Source organism: Portunus trituberculatus, chromosome 31 (assembly GCF_017591435.1).
Source record: "Portunus trituberculatus isolate SZX2019 chromosome 31, ASM1759143v1, whole genome shotgun sequence".
In the NCBI taxonomy this organism is placed as follows: domain Eukaryota; kingdom Metazoa; phylum Arthropoda; class Malacostraca; order Decapoda; family Portunidae; genus Portunus; species Portunus trituberculatus.
This window is the reverse complement of record NC_059285.1, coordinates 985,196-1,006,507: the sequence shown is the minus strand read 5'-3', so window position 1 is coordinate 1,006,507 and position 21,312 is coordinate 985,196. Positions and strand designations below refer to the sequence as shown.

The window sequence follows — 21,312 nt, the reverse complement described above, 5'->3', positions numbered from 1 at the left end:
CACAGAAACGGACACTTTTGCACATGAAGGAAGGTTCCCACTGTTATGCAGCGAAACAGCACACGAGCGAGTGTGGCGGTGTCGGCGTCATGCGAATTGGAGGATCTCTCTCTGGAGATTTCAGTGTTCACCACCAGCTTTGACTTTCTTCTCCCTTCACTGACCATCCTGATGAACTAACCTTCAACTTAGTTCTCCTTCATGACCCAGAGCCACTTATTCCTCACTGTCTTGAAGATGCACCCTTTCCTAACCTTTCATCTTTATACTTATGTTGTTACTCTATCTTTCACGTTGGGTTTCTCCGACCATAATCTCATATCTGTATCTCGTCCTATTTCTCCAATCCCTCCTCAGGATCCCCCAAAGCGGAGGTGCCTCTGGCGTTTTGCCTGTGCAATAAAAAAAAAATCAGGCTTGGCCTTCAATCTTTGGTTGTTCACACGGATCACTGTGGTGTCTGTCAAGGTAAAAAGAATTCCTTGGTGTTCTCTCTACCGCGATGTCTGTGATGGGCAAGGCTACGACCGTGACATCCGTCACCAGAATACTTATTACTAGGAGCTGGTGTGGCATTTCACTGTGACATATTGAGACAATGTGTGCAGTGGCGTTTCTCTGACACAGGCGAAATTGTGGCGTTTCACGCTGAGGCACAGTCGCGGCAAACGACCAGTTTCTGCCTCGGCGTGGTAGATGGAGAAGGGAGGAGGCAGAGCGCAGCGTGGAGAGGCTGGGCAGAGCTGAACCTGCTCATGCTACAGAGCGGCAGTGCAGTCATGGCAGTGGTTGAGATAAGGTGCAGCAAGCGCCCCGTCGCCTATCTTGGTCGCTGAACACTCTCCTCTTCTCCACACAAGCGTCACTAACAAATCTGTGAGGCCTTGTATGTACGTACTTGTGCAACACGAGCTAAGCCCGACTGTCGCCCTGACAGACCTCGTGGTGAACCGAGAACCGCGAGTGTTACCATGTACGTACATGCACTTAAAAACGAAGCTGTATCGCGAAAACAACAAAGAGTAAAGGGATTTACTGAGAGTGACGGTTTTGCATTTTTATTTGATTGAAAATATACATCTATGAAGGGACGCCACATCGTAGTCAAATGGCGCCGCCGCTAACAGTGACGGAAGAATCACATCTTAGAAATAAGATTAATTGCAGAGGAGACGATTAGCAAAGTGAAACTAAACCATTACATAAAGAAAGAACGTAATTAATCATCAGTGCGGACACAGGCTCCAAACTATAAAGGAAGAGAGAGAGAGAGAGAGAGAGAGAGAGAGAGTCGTATATATATATATATATATATATATATATATATATATATATATATATATATATATATATATATATATATATATATATATATATATATATATATATATATATATATATATATATATATATATATATATATATATATATATATATATATATATATATTCAGTATAAGCAAGACAGATAATATTGTTTTGTGGTATATAGGCTTTGTAATGTTATCCCTTTATCGTTCTAAATCTCTATGTTAGTGTGTGTGTGTGTGGAGAGAGGTAGGGAAGGGGTGTGCACTTTTTAGATATCCGTATTATTTATCTAGCTATTCATTCGCAGGAAATAAAACATAATAAAATCAGCCTTGTGCATCGTAAGACACACACGTTGCCCAACACACAGTAAACAAACTCCGTCGCCAACCGATAGCTAACAAAAGCATCGAGACTTGTGCTGCCCTGCCAAGGCGGCGCACGCTGCACTATTTGCTACAGCCAGTGAGAGGAAGACAAGACGCCGCCGACGGCCACCATCACCACCAGCTTACAACAACAACAGCAACAATGGGACCCCCACATACACCTTGACTGTCTTTTGGCAGGAGGAAGACCACCACGAGGGCGCAAACTACAGTATTGACCTTCCACCACAATCTTATCCTGCCTTGAGTGAGTACCGTGAATTGTTAATCAGTTCAGAAACGCTTTACCATCTCACCACGACTGTTTTCAAAGGCCATGCTCAGATTTTAGTTGTTCTCAAGAATGCTTTTCCTTTTAACTCTTTCAGTACCATGACGCGTTTCATTATTCATTCTGCTTATTATATTGTGATTTTGTACAACTTCAGAAACTCATGTGGGGGGGGGGATTAAAATAGTGAAGATTGTAGCCTTTAATCTTCTGATCTCCATAGACCCTTCCTAATGTCAATAAAATGGTCTTATAGTACACAAAATCTCAAGGCAAAAAAAGTCTCAGTACGGAAGTGGTCAATAGTGTAAAGGGTTAAAGTGTCAAATTGACACCTTAACCTTAAATAAGAAAATTAAATGAATGCATTGGAGGAGGGATCGAGTGTTTCAGAATATGGTGCTTGTTTGCTAACTTCCACTCCTCTTCTGCCCAACCCATAACCTCCCCTCCTCTTCTCCCCAATATGCCTTCCCCTCCCTCTGCCTTGTATTGAGCGGGGAGGCAAGGGGGAAATGGCGGGGAGAGGGATTGGGAGACGGTGAGAGTGCTGGGGAGAAAAGGATTGGTATCTTCTCACTAAAAGTGCTACTTACTTCCACTACTTAGTTCTGAAAACGTTTTCTGCAGTGACAGTTAACACTGTCACTGCAGAATTGTTTGCGTGAACATGAAGAGACAAATACAAGTATGATATACGATTGGATGAAGAAATAAAAGAATGAAAGAAAAGAAAAAAAAAACAAGACTTAGAAAAATATGTTAAGATTGCATAGATGGTTTTGAGAGAGAGAGAGAGAGAGAGAGAGAGAGAGAGAGAGAGAGAGAGAGAGAGAGTGTTGAATGAAGAGAGCGGAACAAAGCCTCTTGTTTAGCGTTGACTGGCACGCGTGATGTGTGGAGAAATTATTGTGTTGGACGCGGTCATGGGATGTATAGGAGCGACGAAGCTGACGGGGAGATGATGGGGGAAAGAATTACACGTGGGACAGCTTTACAGAGAGAGGATTTGGTATGTTAGTTTCCATTATACTGTTGCATTTTTGTGTGGTCATGAACTAAGGGAGAAGTGCGTGGTGTTCCTGAAGGCGTGTGTCAGTATACCCTCGCATGTTTACCTTCCTCGCCTTCCACCTCTATACTTCCTCTTCTTCTCTCTCGTATCCACTCTTCCTTCCTTTCCTCTCTTCCTTTTTATTGGAGTCGGATGTACTTCTTTGCTAATACGACTAGTACTTTTTGTTATTATGTTGTTGATCATTATTACCGTCACCATCATTGACTTCATTATTTACCTGTACTTATATACTTACTTTCGGTCAAAATTACTTCTTATGATCACTATGCTAACAATCTAAAGGCGTCTATGACCAACCATTCATCTCACTTTGAATATCACACACACACACACACACACACACACACACACACACACACACACACACACACACAAGATATTCATTCACGCTTTTTCCACTGAACACTACCACAACCACCACTACCGCCACCACCATAGTGGGCATGGTAAACCAAACAAACATCTTCAAGTTAGGCACAGCGTCTCACTGAAGTTTTTATCGACGCGCGCATCACTAAACACCCTGACAACTTTCGCACCAGCAGGAACAAAAAGTTTGGAGAGGGAGAGAAATAGGTGTATGTGTGTGTTTGTGTGACGCAACTGAGTGTGACGTAAGGAGGAAGGAGGAGGGACGCGGCATTGTGAGCTGATTCAATGTGTGACGTCCCTTCCTTGAGATCTCCACAATGTAAATCCTGGGAAGGAGTGACTATGGCGCTATATTGGCTACTGTAAGCTTCGCAGATGGCCCTTACACTGATAATTACCTTTACATGAGAGAGAGAGAGAGAGAGAGAGAGAGAGAGAGAGAGAGAGAACCAAGTGTGAAGTCTTCAAAGTGTGTGTGTGTGTGTGTGTGTGGGTGGGTGGATGGGTTTTGAAAGGACGTGGACTGGTGTAAGTGAGATGTGGATGACAGAGATGGATATGTGTGGGTGTAGATGGCTATAGGTGTGTGGTGGACGAGTGTGAATAAATATAGATGGGTGGAGGTGCGTGAAGGATGAGTGTGGATGGGTGTGGATTAATGTGGATGCGTGTGGATTAATGTGGATGGGTGTGGGTGAAGGGGTGGCAGAGGGAGGCTGTCCTGTCATGGTCGGTGACAGATTATATGAGGTGGTTGACTTTTAATTCATCCATCCTGTCTGTCTGTCCGTCTGTCTCTGTCTGCTTTGTCTCCATCCCTGACCTCCCCGCCCTCTCTCTCTCTCTCTCTCTCTCTCTCTCTCTCTCTCTCTCTCTCTCTCTCTCTCTCTCTCTCTCTCTCTCTAGTACCTTGCCTCTAAATTTTTTTTATTCTGTATTTTTCTCTTTTCGTCCATTACATGAATAAAAATTAATCTTTTTTTTCATTATTCATTTCCAGCACAATCATTCACCGCCACCTCTATCACTTTGTTTCTCCTCTTTCATTCCATTATTTATTTTTATCCCTCTCTTTTTCAACACGATTTTTTTTCTTTCTAATCGCTTTCCTTTTATTTGCATTCCGTCACTTATGTTATTCTCTGTCCTCCGTTAGTACTGCAGCTCCTCTTCTTCTTCCTTATCTCTCTTTTCTTTCATTCATGCATCTGTTTCTTTTCTTTTTATATGAGTTTTTTTTTCTGTTCACTCCTTCCTCCTTTATCTTTTCCTCAGTACTAGACCACTTCGTCCTCTTCTTAATTCCTTATCAGCCTTTTTCCTTATCATTCTGCTCGTACTATTATTAGTAACTAAGTCACCAAGACAGGACATTGACCCACCTTCTGGAACACAAAGACTGGAAGGTTGCTACGAGAGGAAGCTTATTCTCTGTCATCTCCACTATGAGCCTTATATACAGAAGGGAATTACTCTCTCACTAAGACTACTTTCAGAGGCCACAGAGATCATCACGCGGATTCTCAAAAGTGTTTATTTCTACTCATTAATGTGGGAATCTTGTTTATCTGCCACTAAAAACTTAAAAGATGAATAAATTGATAAATATAGCATAAAAGAAACCCTTGTCACTTCAACTACAGGTTATAGAGGAGGTGCAGCGCAGAGGTGTTTCAGAATGTCGAGAAGCGGTGTGTTTGACCAATCAGTGAGCGCGCCCTGTGGTCCTCTGTGTGAGCGTCCGTAGGGCAACGTTGACGACAACAACAGCAACATCAACAACAACAACAACCATTAAATTCAGGAACGGTTCGCTGTCTCACTACGACCATTTTTCAAAGTCACTTAGAAAGTTAACTGGTTCTCAAGAATGTTTTTCCTTTTTTTTTTTTTTTTTTTTTTTTTTTTTGTTAATCCCATCAATACTGGGTCACCTTTTTACATTGAGGTTTGTGTACGATTAGACTATTTTATTGCTATTAGGAAGGCTCTATGGAGGTCAGATTTAATGGCAAGAGTCTTTACTATTTTAACCCCTTCAATACTGGATCACCTTTTTATCTTGAGGTTTGTGTACGATTAGACCATTTTACTGATATTAGGAAGGGTCTATAGAGGTTAGAAGATTAATGACAAGAACCTTTACTATTTTAATCCGCCACATAAGTTTGTGAAGGTGTATAAAATGACCAAAAAGTAAGCAAAATGAACATGGAAATGCGTCATGGTACTGAAGGGGTTAATGATACACAGATCTCATTAATCTGTCAGTAGAACCGTAAAAACACCTTATCCAAGTTCACAAGTACCTTTGGAGAGTGAGAGATAGTGTTTCATCATTTTTAGTCTCCGGCTTCACATCACGCCATATTCTGAAAGGTCTGCTATAGCATCTCCACTGCAGACTTTTAAACCTTCAGTGCTACTGGGACACAGTTTTACCTTGAGATTTGTGCACGATTAGACCGTTTTATTGACATTACGAAGGGTCTTTGGAGGTTACAAGATTAAAATCACCATATAGTAAGCAAAACGAATATAGAAACGCGTCATGGTACTGAAGGGGTTAATATGCTCTGGTTTAAATTGCTCGGGTTTTTTATGTTAATATTACTGTTCTAGTGACAGATTAACAAGATTTCTTCATTATCAACAGAAAAAACACTCTTGAGAATCTAACTAATAATTTTTGTGAGAGAGAGAAGCGTTTATGAACACAGATCGTAATAGAGGAGTGTGTTTCATTGAGTTGTCTCGCTGTCTGCCCCCTGTTGCTGTGGTCGGCGCATCCAGCCTTGATAGCTTCCTTTGGCTGCGGCGCGGTGGCTTTTGAGTCTTAGGCATTTAAATGTTGATTGACTGAATGAGAGAGAGAGAGAGAGAGAGAGAGAGAGAGAGAGAGAGAGAGAGAGAGAGAGATTTTCTTCCATCACTTCTGCAAACACACACACATTCTCACACACACACACACACACACACACACACACACACACACACACACACACACACACACACACACACACACACACACACACACACACACACACACACACACACACACACACACACACACACACACACACACATCCAGCCCCATAACCTTCACTTCTACCTTTTTTTTCTTCTCTCTCTCTCTTTCTTTCCTTTCTCAATATTGATTTTCTCCTCATCATAATTTCCCTCCCTTTGTGACTCAGTAAGGTGATGTGACCCGGTGGAATTCAGTTCAGTGGGTCTTTCCCTTTCTTTCTTCTACATTCTCTTCTTTCAGCGCTTTGGTTGCTCTTGGTTAGGGTTTCTCTTACATAAAAGAGAAAAATACATAAGAAAACTCGTAAAGTGCGTTGGAGAGTTCCGTCATGGATAATATTCACGCAGACAGCTCACTCAGGTAAATGCTTGCCCCTGTTAATGGAACGATTGCTTATCTATACTGACACTTTCTATCAGGGGTCTTACAGCAGTGTGGGGGCGCTGAGGCCGAGGTAGCACTGAATATAAAGGCTATATTCAGAAACGCCTTGCTCTCTCATCACGACAATTTTCCAAGTCCCCATAGACGACTAGCCGGGTTTTCAAGATAGTTTTTCTTTATGATCAACGAGAAATCTTGCTAATCCATCACCAGAACCATAAAAAATACCTTAAAAACACAAGCATCTTCAACCAGACCCTTTGGAAATAGTCGTCGTGAGAAAGCAAAGTGTTTCTGAATACAAGCTTAAGACCCGTGCTCAGGAACGCTCTGCTCTCTCATCACGACTGTTTTCAAAGACCACATGCGTAGATGATAAGCCGAATGCTGAAGAGTGTTTCTGCTGTTAACAATCTAGCTAATCTGTAACTACAATCATTAAAAAAAAAAACTATAAAATTCGGTGTATCTGCAATTATAGAGCTATTTTGAAAGTAGTGCAGGTGCAACCAAAGGTGTTTCACAATTTGATCCTATCGGAGGAAGGCTCAGCTTGAAATCCTGCAGTTGGAATCATTGGGTGACTGGACGCACACAGGTTCCCTCAGCCTTAGAATGGATACCAGTCTGTGGTGGGAAGGGAACAGACCACCCTTCTCCATAGACTCTGCACTGGGTGGCGGAACATTAATGGGTGTTTCTGTTCTCGATGGCCCCGCATAGCCCCACTGCCCCTCGCCTCCACGCCATGAGCATTGCACGCCAGTGTAGAGCATTGTCTGCGATGTGCCACGGTGGGCCAGCATTCTCAAATGTTTCGGCGTTCTATCTCCCCTACTTTTTACACCCTAAGCTTCAGACCACGTCTCTCAAAACAACAGTAGTAAAGATTTTAACAATGTGAGTGAATGAAGACCACCACTCCAATTACTATTACAGAAAAGCAAGTTGGGCTATGAAAGGAAGGGAAAGGTTTACTCGCTATCTACGCCATGCTATCTTTTGAGTGGTAATGTTGTGAAGTAGTGGAAGTGGAGGCTCAGCTGGAGGTACAGAGCTCGCTGCTGAGCCTCGTCTGTTACCTTCCAAATAATGCACCACAGCAGAAGCGGAACTGTTTGAATGTCAATGCAGGTGTTCCTCGTTTCTGATAAACACGGCACGGCGTCTCTGCACTATCTCGGACCGCACCTGAGTCGTCACCCCCACCCCGCCCACGGGAGAGAAACGGCTGGGATAAGATTATGTTGACGGCAGTAAGAACATAAGAACATAAGAAAAGATGGGAAGCTGCAAGAGGCCACCAGTCCTATACGAGGCAGTCCCTGTGTGTTTAAAGCTACCTAATTCCATCTATCGTCCCCATCCATGAACTTATCTAATCTCCTTTTAAAGCTCCCTATTGACTCACCCCTGACTACTTGACCACTAATAGTCAGAGTCTGGTAATCAGCACGAAAGCACCAGCCCAGTTGAACGTGTTACTTAAACCAGTGTGTGTTTTATAATCTTTTCCCTTCGTTGTTTCCCCAGAATGAAAGACCGATGTCATGTATATGAGTCACCTCCAGGTGTTTTTGTCCCTTGAATCTTCCTCTGTGTCTATCAGCCTTTTGCAGTTCTAAAGCATAATTCTCTCTCTCTCTCTCTCTCTCTCTCTCTCTCTCTCTCTCTCTCTCTCTCTCTCTCTCTCTCTCTCTCTCTTCTTCCCTCGACTGCCATGACACCTACAAACCCAGGCCACTTGTCTTCCTTGCCTTGACTCGATCTAGTCGCTGTATATCATCACCAGCTGATATGGAGACCAAGACCATATCAATTTTTCTTTTTTGTACAGCCCACATCAACACTCTGTTAGTCAACACTGAACACTATTCGATCTGACTCAGATCCCAAGCGTGGCGTCCTTGGCAACAGATCCCCGAAGCACGAGGAAGATTTTAGTCCTGTATTCCCACTGGCCACGACATAGACGGGAGTGGTGAGGCGCGGTTTTCATCTGTTGCCGGCGTTCTCCAAGGCTACCCTGAATATAAAACCTTAGGGCAGCGTTTCCCAACCTGGGGTGCTAGCACCCCTTGGGGGTACTGAAATCAATTATAAGGGGTGTTGGGAAGTGATGCACACACTTCACTTTCTTTTACCCCTCTAATAACAAGATATTATAGTTAGGGGTGCTGGACTGCTTAGACATGACAACAGGGGGTGCTATGGTCAGAAAAGGTTCGAAAATGCTGCCTTAGGGCTTAGAAGAATAGAATACGGTCCCACGATAGTTAGACACACACACACACACACACACACACACACACACACACACACACACACACACACACACACAAGCCAGAGGACCGGGGTTCGATTCCCCGGCTGGGTGGAGATATTTGGGTGTGTCTCCTTTCACGTGTAGCCCCTGTTCACCTAGCAGTGAGTAGGTACGGGATGTAAATCGAGAAGTTGTGACCTTGTTGTCCCGGTGTGTGGTGTGTGCCTGGTCTCAGACCTATCCGAAGATCGGAAATAATGAGCTCTGAGCTCGTTCCGTAGGATAACGTCTGGCTGTCTCGTCAGAGACTGCAGCAGATCAAACAGTGAAACACACAAACTTAGTGATCTAGTAACCTTACGACGTTTCAGAACTGGAAGAGAATGAGAGAAGACTGGTAAATGAGAAAAGGATAAACACAAAGAAGAATGAAGGAAAGCACGAGTGACAACATTCTTGCCTATCACCTGGTGAAGGCAAATTTTTTCCTTACTAAAGAAAGCGTTTCCTTGATAAGAAAAAGGAGAACAGATAAATATAAAGACGAGGATGATAGGTGGAAATTGTCTTTTTTTTTTTTTTTTTTTACGCACGTGTAGACCTAACAGCTGTTTGCAGCTTCCTTTACTTTTCATGCTCTCAAGTTATCAGATCACGATTCAAGCAAGTGCTATTTCTAATCTATCGCCTAACGAACTCCCGTTCGCCTGGTAACAATCTCAGACCTGCCACGTAACAGTCTTCATCACGTAACAGTCTAATGTGTAACGGTGAAGGACATTTACGTATTAAACCTTACGCCATGGGTCGCGCTGGGGTGGGGCGCTGCTGTGGAGATTACTTAACGAGCGTTACCTCTCCAACCAAGCTATTCATGAGCTGGGGCTGAGAGTGGAGGCGACCCGCAAGACACCCACGCACACTGTACCCTACCAACCACAGCATCCAACGTCCTCTTCAAGCCAAAATCGCCTCCTTTGGCCAGCAGATCCATATCGCTGAAAGGACAATCACGCTTCATCTCCTAACTGACTGATGAGACCCATCCCGGAATCCGTGAATGGTGAACCTTGCCGATGTTGACTGGGGGAGTATCGGGTGACATTAACCAAAAACACGAATTCGTGAGCACAGTGACGTGAGGAAAAATAAAACATTTGCATAACCTTCCTAACAACAAATCCCTTCAGTTTCTCCTCTCTATTTGTCCTCTCGTGTAACTTCAACACGCACGTAGGGAAAGGTAAAAAAAAATTGTGCTTTCATAACTTGCATCAGACATTACCAGTAAAATCAAGTGACACAAAGGAATTAGAGCATTTTCATACCCCTAAAACATTTCTTTCAAGTTCTCTTCTCTGTGTGTCCTCTCGTGTACCTTTCCAAACTAGCACGTTGAAAGGAAAGTTGCTTTCGTAAACAGCACTGGGCAACACAAAAATTAAAGCATTTTCAAGTCCCCAAACAGCAAATATCTTCAGTTCAGTTCAGTTCCTCCATATGATGTCCTCTCGTGTTCCTTCAAAACTACCACGTATGGGAAAGAAGAAGAGTACTTTCCTGAGCAACATGAGATGAGTACAAATAAGTGACGTCAGGGCATTCGCCGCGTGTTTTGGTGTTATCTGCCGTTGAAATGAGAAAATTCCTAATCAGGTATGAACAGTACAAAGGTCTTCGTGTGCGCCGCCCCGAGACCTCAAGGGGAAAGAAGCGAGAAGCGGCGACTCACAACATTCAGGCTCGTTTGCATAACATTCTCAAGTCAGGCACTACTAGGGTGGTGATGCTAATGGTGGTGACGCTGATGTTGAAGGTGATGGTGGTATGGTGGTGATGCAGGTAGTGGTGATAAAATGTCTGCCTTCCACTATACCCAGTCACTCACCTATCCCACTATCCATTCTAGCCTCTCTATCCCTATTTCATCCACGACTCTGACCTATCCAATATACCCACTCACTCACCTGCTCCATTGCCCCACTAACCTCACTCACCCATGCACCCACTCACCCACTCACTCACCTGCTCCACTAATGCCACCTACACACACGCATGTCAGAACACAAGCAAGGTCGGAATGTGAGTGTTAATTGGATGAGTGGAAAGGAAGGCGTAGCTAGGTAACATTAAAAAGGACACCAGAGACACTTACATAACCTTCTTCCTCTCTTTCTTCCCATTGTCTTACTCCTTCTTACATTCTCCTTCCTCCTCTTCTTTCCTTCACACCGCCTCCCTGGTATACGTGGATTCAATGCTTTTTTATCTTCTTTTTTTTTCCCTCTCTCTCTCAAGTTCTCTTTTACAGCTCATTCATTTTCGTATTGTTCCTGTCCTTACTCTCTTGCCTACACCCATCATTCTTCTCTCTGTACGTGTCTCTCTTCACAAGGCTGCACCGCTACAAAGCCGTTTACGTAACCTTCCTCACATAACACGGCAAGGGGAGGGAGTGCAGGGAGGCATGATGACAGGAGACGAGGAGACGAGTTAAATGGAAAAGGAAGGGAAAGGGAGGAGTGCAGAGAGGCATGATGACAGGAGACGAGGAGACGAGTTAAGTGGAAAAGGAATGGAAAGGGAGGAGTGCAGAGAGGCATGATGACAGGAGACGAGGAGGCGAGTTAAATGGAGAAGGAAGGGAAAGGGAATGGACGAGAGAAAGCACAGGGTTACGGGAGGAGAGTATGAGAGAGTAGAGAAGAAAGCAGGTGAGAGAAATTGCAAGATTAACCTCTTTACCACCATGATCCATGATACATTTACATATTTATTCTGCTTACTATTTGGCGATTTTATACAGCATCAGAAACTCGTGTGGGAATAAGACTAGTGAGGACTGTGGCAATTGATATTCTGACCCTCATAAATCCTTCTTAATGTCAATAAAACCGTCTAAACACACCCAAAAACTCATGGTAAAAATGCGTCCCAGTACTGAAGGGATTAATGATAGTAGTCAGATGGAACAAAGGAAAGAACAAGGGGAGAAAGAAAGAGAATGAAAGGAAAGGTTGAGAAGGAGCTAAGACGGTAGGAGGCAATAATAATACGAATAATTGTACGAATGAAGACATGAAAGGATGAGAACAGAAAAGGTTAAGGAGAGAAGCTGAGGAGGAGAATAAACAAGAATGGATAGGAAAGGTGATGAAATGATTGTCTAAAGAAGGAAAGAATGTGAGAATGTCAGGATAAGGTACTGCACACACACACACACACACACACACACACACACACACACACACACACACACACACACACGATGTTTTCAGTTTTGTCACGTTCTGTTATCTGAGAGAAGACTTGATAGAGGAAGGGAGGATTAAGTGGATAAGTCAAAATATTTAGCTTTATAATGGCGAGTACAACTTTGGAACTGAAAGTGTGTGTGTGTGTGTGTGTGTGTGTGTGTGTGTGTGTGTGTGTGTGTGTGTGTGTGTGTGTGTGTGTGTGTAAGGCTTCATTTTCTCTCTCTCTTTCTCTCTCTCTCTCTCTCTCTCTCTCTCTCTCTCTCTCTCTCTCTCTCTCTCTCTCTCTCTCTCTCTCATTACATGGACGTGCTTGACCTTAGCGAATGTCACCACCAAACACCAACACTACCACCAATAACAATAACAACATTGTCACGAACACTGCAACCACCACCATCATCACCACCAACAACAATAAAAACAACATCACACTCACCACCACCACCACCACCACCACAGTTTCCATCGGGTTTTCCTGTTAAGAAGACGTCCTGTTGTGAATCACTAAGCAATCACGAGGTCATTATCTTCTTAGAGAGAGAGAGAGAGAGAGAGAGATGCGCGTGTGTGACTTTCTACTGTGCTGTCTCTCTCTCTCTCTCTCTCTCTCTCTCTCTCTCTCTCTCTCTCTCTCTCTCTCTCTGTGTGTGTGTGTGTGTGTGTGTGTGTGTGTGTGTGTGTGTGTGTGTGTGTGTGTGACAGTCCTGTAAAAAATACGGAATATGTATGGTATTCATGACAAAAGGAAGGAAAATACTTGACATTCCAGGTGTCACGAAGGGTGGAAGGAGGGAAGGGGGCGGGTGGAACAGTACGTAAGTGGGGAGAGATGGATGCAAGGAGGGAGGGAGGGCTGGAGAGGAACGGGTGGGGTGGGGTGAGGATGAGGAGGAGGTGGGCAAGCAGTAATGAACCTGTGTGTGTATGGATGGTTGTGGTAGGTTGGCACTTCTATGAGCAGACAGGGAGTGAAGACTGGCTTAGTGGTGGTGATGGTGGTGATGGTGGTGGTGGTTCAGTTAGTCATTCAAGCAGACACGCCAGAAGGCAGGCAAGTACCACATGGCTTTCTGGTAGTCGGTAGTGGTGGTGGTGGTGGTGGTGGTGGTGGTGGTGGTGAAAGGTCTTGAGTAATTAAGACGGACACAAGTGGATATGCAATGCGAAGTTCACATGTGCACGATTGAGGAAGTCCTTCAGTGCGAGATGCAATAATTCACAACACTTTAAGCAAGACACCTCCAGTTTTGTATAATTCTTTTGGCACTTCGTCTTTTTGACTTTCGAGGTCTGGCACATCAGTGGGTCTTTCTTACGCAAGGAAACACAAGCACCAGCAGGAAGTTGGTTTGATCATTACCGCCTCTCTCGAATTGCGACGTCAATCCGTTGTTTGTGTCTGCTTTCCACACTCAAGCGTTTCTAGCAGCACACAAGTAAAAGATAAACAAATGAATAAATAAATAAACAAATAGAAAATAAACAAAGAAATAAAATAATTAAAAAAGGCTATCAGCCACGATCTTTAAAATGAAATGACTCCCTTTTGTGCATGCCAGCAGCGCCACCACAGCGCCGTGACGTGTGATAGATAAACAAACCGAAATATTTGCTGCGTCACACTGCACACATCACACAGTGCACGAGCGTCCACCTGTTAGCAGCCCACCGCGCTATAATTAACCCGTCTCGTGCCAACCCACCCCGACCTTGCCCACAGCCCTGCCTACACCATCCCACCCTGCATCACCCACCTGCCCACCCGCCTGCCATCAAACACCGGCCCGGCCGCTTCCGTTCAGTGTTCACCATATCAACTTGGCAACTAAGGCTTGTGTGTGAAACACACACACACACACACACACACACACACACACACACTTTATTGGGTTGATATAAATAACGGTTATTGGCATGCTGACAGAAAACACAACCATTAAGTAATAGTAATAATAATAATAATAATAATAATAATAATAATAATGATAATAATAATAACAATAATAATAGCAAAAAGCATATAAAACGTGGTCAAACATTAAGTAGTCCATTGATTCAAGGTTGGGTACAAGAGCAGCAGTTACACAGAAAACTAACACAGTAAAGACGTTTATCAACATGGAGTGGTCCACGTAGTCAGACTCGCCTCACAACAGACGCGGGAGAGGTGATGCAGTGATCAACACGTCAAAGCAGCGCATTAGATAGGAAGTGATAAACTATGCCAACAACAGTGTGCTTGATGTCCTTGACGGAAGGGCGGCGGAAAACATCAACACACACGAACTCCGCGAGCGAGCGCGTGTGTATGTTATTCACCACGGTAGTCTGCTGGTCACCCAGCCAGTCTTTCCCCTACGGAAAGAGCTCAGAGTTCATACTGACCGATCTTCGGGTAGGACTGAGATCACGTCACACACCACACACCGGAAAAGCGAGGCCACAGGCCCACAACCCCTCGAGTTACATCCCGTACCTATTTGCTGCTAGGTGAACAGAGGCTAATACATTTAAGAGCCGCGCCCATTTGCCTCGCCGCTACTGGGACTCCAACCTAAGCCCTCTCAGCTCTAAGCCGAGCGTGCTAACCACAACACTATACGTGGTGTGTGTGTGTGTGTGTTTATCTAGTTGTATTGTACAAGGTTCGAGTGGGACTCATAGTGTCCTGTCTCCATATCTCCACTTATCTACTTTTCTTTAAAGCTATACACGTTTTGTGCTGCAACAACTTCATCATTTAATGCATTCCACTTTTCCACCGTTCTATGTGGAAAACTGTATTTTCCAATATCCTTCACACACTGCCTCTTCCTGATCTTTGCATGTCCTCTTGTCCTTCCAGCTTCTTCTGCCACCAGCACCAGGTCTTGCTTGTCTATATTTACAATGCCATTAACTATTTGTGTGTGTGTGTGTGTGTGTGTGTACAAATGCGTAATCGCCTCATATTCCCTCCAAGAGAACGACGATGGCGCCACAAAACACGTCACTGGAGGCTGGCGACGAGGGGGTGGTAGGCGGCGTGCTAGCGGAGGTCAGCCTGGGCAGTGACATCACCTCCACCACACCCCCCTTCCCAGCCCCCTTGCTGCCCACGCCCACCCTCACCAACATGCGGCACCCAACGCCCTCCAAAGAAGACTTCAACACCGCTCTCATTGTTGCGAATGGAGGTGAGGAGTGAATGCGTCAGCTGATTGGTCTGTTAGTTATTTGGTTCATCAGTTAGCCAGCCAGTCAGTCAGGCAGTGTTGGTCAGTCAACAAGTTATTCTGCCATCCATTCAAGCAGTCATTAATTAAGTCGGTCAGCATGATATTCAGTTTATTGTAGTCAGTCAGACAGAAAGACATCTCTATACAGACCTGGTCGCAGTGTATTTGTCAGTTGTGTCACATAGTTGTTCAGTTGGTCATCCTGGCAAGATATCACCGCAAAGCCTTTTCATCAGTTAGTAGTTCAGTCATACTTTTGTAAGAAATAATTATGTCAGCCAGTCAGTTGTCGTTCAATACATCCAATGATCCAACAGACAGCCACTCACTCACTCTATCAGTCAGTTATAGAGTCACTCCATCATCCAGTCATTCACTCTATTAGTCACTCACTCACTCCATTACTCAGCCAGTGGCGAACCAGCCTTCCTCTCGTCTCATGTGCAGTTTCCCTTCACTGGCAGGAGGCAGAGGCCCTGCATGCCGGTGCGGCGCCCGCAGCCCTGATGTGGACGGCGGGTGGGCGTGGGTGGTGCTGGGGGCTGCCTTCCTGCAGTTCTTCATTACCTCAGGTGGGCGTCTCGAACAGAATTTTAGATTTTAGATTTGTATTGATAACCAAAATACAAAAGCCGGTATTCAGAAATGCGCTGCTTGCTTATCACGACTATTTTCAAAGGCCACAAAGATAGTCTACCGGTTTGTCTAGTGTATTTCTCTTGTTAACATTGTAAAATATTGTTGATGTATCACTAGTCACTACATTCACATCAATCCCTTTAACAATCCATGTAACTTCAACTAGACTAGAGGTTTTTGAAAATGAAGGTACCGCAGGTGCGGCCGAAGTGCTTCAGAATACGAGGCAGAGTAAATCATCCAGTGAATGTAAATTACGTCGGTTTTGGTCCGTATACAAGTAATTAGGGACAACATATATAGTAAAAGATAATGCAATAAAGCTTAACATGTAGTGATATGGGGTGAAGTCGTACAGCCAAATGAAAAGTATTAATAAAACAGGTTTTGAACTCTTATCACAGGATAGACACCAAAAGTTACCTGAAGCTTACTTTAAAAAAATAAATAAATAAAGCTATTATAAAAGGTTCAATGAAAACACTTTAGAGAAAAAGATGCCTTTCCTTGAAAAACATGTTCCAAAATACAAGGCTGATGGTAAAAAAAAAAAAAAAAACTCCATTACAGCGCTGTACTGCATCACCCCGTGCCATTTCATTTTTCCTTTATCACCAGCATCGGACCAAGTTCACTGGCCATCACCTGTCTTCACTCGATATCACGCGTAAACACCTTACCTACTTCACTATCACATCCACGCCCAAAAAGATCCTGACATATTTCCGGTCATGACACACTTTATCATGAGACCGAAACATATCAGATAAAATTTTTTTTTTTTTTTTTTACCTTGTCAGGAGGCGAGGTCACGACTGGCGATACAGACAAACAAAAATCGACGTATTCGACGTAAACAACTTCGGTCCTCTATTGACTTAATTCATCTATAAACGTTTTCATCAGCGCGAACGTACGGGTTAACCCATGCATATACTGAATAACAAAACGGAACGCAAAATGATAATAGCAAAATTAAAAAATATGACTTTTGTATGTATATGCGAAAGTACTGTACATTCTAAACACACACACACACACACACACACACACATACTATAGAGTGTAGTTATGGGGCCAATGGGCACACAATGTAGTTTAGTGCCCGTGGCCATGCTGATGCGCTACCACACACACAGTTTAGTTAGTTACTTTATTGACAAAATAACATTTGAACATTTACATTATACATTATACACACATATTTACGTTGTTTCCTCCTACATACCAAAGTAATAGTATGATGTGGAAATTTTTTTTTTATTTCTACTTGTACTGTAGTAATGATATCCTTCCCCAATCCCTCCTCCCCTTCCTTCTCGCCGCAGCCCTGTACTACTCCTTCAGTGTGTTCTTCGTGGAGCTGGTGGCGGCGTTCCAGCAGTCCCGCAGCCTCACAGGCTGGGTGTATGCCACCAACTCGGCAGTCTTTATGTGCAGTGGACCGCTCGGGGGATGGTTCCTCTCTCGCTGTGGGACGCGTGCCACGCTCAACGTGGGCGCAGTGTTGGCGGCAGTGGGCTATCTGGGATCCGCTCTCTCTCCAAGCCTCATCTATATCTTCTTTTTTTACGGTGTGGTGAATGGTGAGTACCGGGTGAGGACAGTGGATAGTGGGAAAGGGAGGGAGAAGGGAAGGATATGGAAACAACTTGTAACGAATGACTAACTGTTGCAGGAGTGGGCACCAGCTTTACCTTCTCCGGTTGGGTTGTGGGCCTCGCCAGGTTCTGGGAGAGGCGGCACGCCCTGGCAATGGGCGTGGCCATGGCAGGGTCTGGCTGCGGTGTGCTGTTACTAGGACCACAGATACAGGTGATAGTGGTTCACTTTGGGTGGCGCGGCGCCATGATCCTATGCGCTGGTCTCTACCTTCAGTTATGTGTTCTCGCCACCCTCTATTCCGTCCCCAGGGCGCCTTCGCCCTGCCGCGTCCTCTTCCACTGCGGTGAAGAGAAATCAGAATCTCAGGAAGAAGTGAAGAGAGCAGGGGAAACGAAGACGAGGATAAGCACAGACGCAGAGTTGAAGGCACAGCACAACACGAAGAAGGTACTGTGGTCGTCGGGCTTCTGCCTGCTGGCAGCGTCTTGCTTCCTGACCGTCATGGCGATTACCACGGTGTTCGCGGTGCTCAGGGACTGGGCAGAGCTGGAGGGGCTCGGGGCTGCCTTTTCTTCAGCACTGGCGGGAAGCGGCGGCGGAGACCTGCTAGGTCGCGTGCTGGCGGGCCTGCTGGTGGGTCAGGGCTGTTCGCCGCTCCTGCTGCTAGGTGTTGTTCAACTCTTGCTTGCCGTCACCATTGGGTTTGCCGCCGCTGCCTCCATCTCCACCCAGCTTATTGCCGCAATGGTGGGCTTTGGCGTAGCCTGCGGCTTGCACTCCGTTATCAGCGCCCTCATGCCCTCACATTTCACGTCCGGGGAGGGCGTTGGACACGTGCTGGGTTGTCTCCTCTTCGTGACAGGCATAGGGGCGCTAGTGGGACCTCCCGTTACCGGAGCAATAGTAGACTTGTGTCATTCCTATGGCAGCGCCATGGTGTTGTGCATCACCGCGCCTGCGCTCGCCTCCATTCTCAATTTGGCAGCTTACTTCTGTCACCGCCGTCAGCATACACAGACGCGCCCCGGTGTCACGAAACAAATTGTGGCAAGAAGTAATGTTTAGATAGGTCTCGTTCGCATTCTCCATACCATATCGGAAATCAATTGTACCAATACAAACGTAGTGCTGATTGACCCAGTGAGACGTTGAAAGGAAATTGAAATAATTTTGGAAAATTTGTATGCGGTCATTATTTGCATCACATCGTGCGACCATAAGAAATATTCCGTAGAGAATGGAGTCCCGCCAAAGGAATGTACGCTAGAGTACATATAAAGACGTAAAAGTGTGGGTTAAATCTCCTATGTTTATTTACCTAGTTGTAGTTTTACAGGGCCGGGGCTTTATGCTCGTGTGGCCCCGTCTCCATATCTACACATCCAATTTTTCTTTAAAACTATGCACACTCTTTGCTGACACCACTTCCTCACTCAAACTGCTCCAAGTCTCAACACATCTTTGCGGGAAACTATTTTTTAACATCTCTCAGACATCTTCCCTTCCTCAGTTTCTTGTTATGCGATCTTGTGCTTCTAATGTCATATTCTTCTCTCAGGATTAGTTTCTCATTATTCACTTGATCCATTCAGTTAATCAATTTATAAACTTGTATCAGATCCCCTCTCTCTCTTCTCTGTTCCAGGGTTGGTAGATCCATTGCTTTTAGTCTCTCCTCATGTCATCCCTTTAAATTCTGGAACCATTCTTGTAGACATTTTTTGTATTCTCTCCAATTTCCTTATGTTTCTTTTTATGGGGGGTCCACACAACTCCTGCATATTACAATCTAGGTCTTATTTTAGTACTTATCAATTTCTTCATAATTTCTTTGTCCATATAGTGAAATGCTAATCCTTAGCAAATTATCTCTGAAAATTCTATCAATATATGTGTGTGTGTGTGTGTGTGTGTGTGTGTGTGTTTACCTAGTTGTATGGTGCAGGATTCAAGCGGGAGTCATAGTTTGTGTGAGAGAGAGAGACCTGAAGATTGCTAAATAGAATGAGGCTGAATGAGAATGAAGAAGATGGAAGGAGCGTAGAGAACGGATTAAGAAAAAAACAGGACAGGCGAAGAGAATTTTTTATTTTTTTCTCAATACTTACTTCCTCTTTCTGATTCTTCTTACTTTTTCATCCTTGCTGCTTCTAGGCACCTTATTCCTTCTACTTTTTCTCCGTCCTCTCTTCTTCCTTCACCCTTCCTCCTTTTTTCTTATCTGATGTAGGCATATACTTCTTCCGTGGTTGTCCCTCCTTTTTCATCTGGCCTCTTAACCTTCTTTCTTGTTACCTTCCATGCTTCCTATCTGTCAGAGGTAAAGGCCAAGGAAGTATTATACACACACTCTCTCTCTCTCCATGTCGTTTTCAACTTGTACTTTCTCCACTCGTATACGTAATTCCATTTTTCTTCTCAGTCATTCACATTCTGTTAAGCAACCCTCACGATTGTTCTTATTTTCTGAGAGAGAGAGAGAGAGAGAGATTTAGGATTAAGCACAAAATCTAAAGAATTGCAAGACCTGCATTTGACTTTTCAACCTGTTCATGCCTTACATAGAGGTATCTTCTCCAATTTTCATCTCTTCTGGTAGGAAGACCACACACATGTGTAACTAATTTACTGAGTTTCTACTCTAGAATAGTTGATAGACTACAAGAGAGAGAGGGATGGGTTGACTGCATTTACTTTGATTTAAAAAAGGCGTTTGACAAAGTACCACATGCAAGATTATTGTGGAAGTTAGAGGATCAGGGTGCCTTAAAAGGAAGCACATTGAGATGGATGGATCATTATTTGAGGGGGAGAGAAATAAGGACGGTAGTTAAAGATATGAAGTCCAAGTGGAGAGCAGTAGAAGGCAGAGTGCCGCAGGGATCAGTATTAGCACCAATACCTTTTCCTCATTTATATTAACGACATGCCAGAAGGAGTGAACAGCTACATAAATCTGTTTGCTGATGATACGAAACTGTGCAGTTATAAAGCAAAAAGAGGATTGTGAAATGCTGCAGGAAGACCTAAATAAGATCTGGAAATGGAGTAAAAAATGGGAAATGTAATTCAATGTGGACAAAAGCCATGTCATGGAAATGGGAAAGAGTGAAAGACAACCCGTGGGAATCTATAAGATGGGAGATGGAGAACTGGAGAAAGTAAAAAAGGAAAAGGACTTAGGAGTGATGATAGAAGAAAACAATCAACCGGTAAGCCATATTGATAGAATTTTCAGAGACATATAATTTGCTAAGGAATATTGGAGTAGCATTTCACTACATGGACAAAGAAATGATGAAGAAATTGATAAGTACTATAATAAGACCCAGATTGGAATATGCAGGAGTAGTGTGGACCCCTCATAAAAAGAAACACATAAGGAAGTTGGAGAGACTACAAAAAATTGGCTACAAGAATGGTTCCAGAACTTGAAGGGATGACATATGAGGAGAGACTAAAGGCTATGGATCTACCAACCCTGGAACAGAG

General features: G+C 44.1%; 1 protein-coding gene across 3 annotated transcripts; it reads left to right on the top strand.

The window, feature by feature from the left end:
* The first annotated feature begins 683 nt into the window (after positions 1–683).
* On the top strand, positions 684–19,243 carry LOC123511479 (monocarboxylate transporter 13-like). 3 transcript variants are annotated; one of them, XM_045267414.1, is made up of 6 exons: positions 684–799; positions 1,618–1,946; positions 15,321–15,534; positions 16,041–16,148; positions 17,544–17,801; positions 17,894–19,243. In XM_045267414.1, exons 3-6 carry the CDS (start codon positions 15,330–15,332, stop codon positions 18,883–18,885), a joined length of 1,563 nt encoding a protein of 520 aa, XP_045123349.1. In that variant the 5' UTR covers positions 684–799; positions 1,618–1,946; positions 15,321–15,329; the 3' UTR covers positions 18,886–19,243. The 3 variants fall into 3 exon arrangements, with proteins under 3 accessions (XP_045123349.1, XP_045123348.1, XP_045123347.1); XM_045267413.1 differs by having other exon boundaries at positions 698–876; XM_045267412.1 differs by having other exon boundaries at positions 698–890.
* Positions 19,244–21,312: the final 2,069 nt, after the last annotated feature.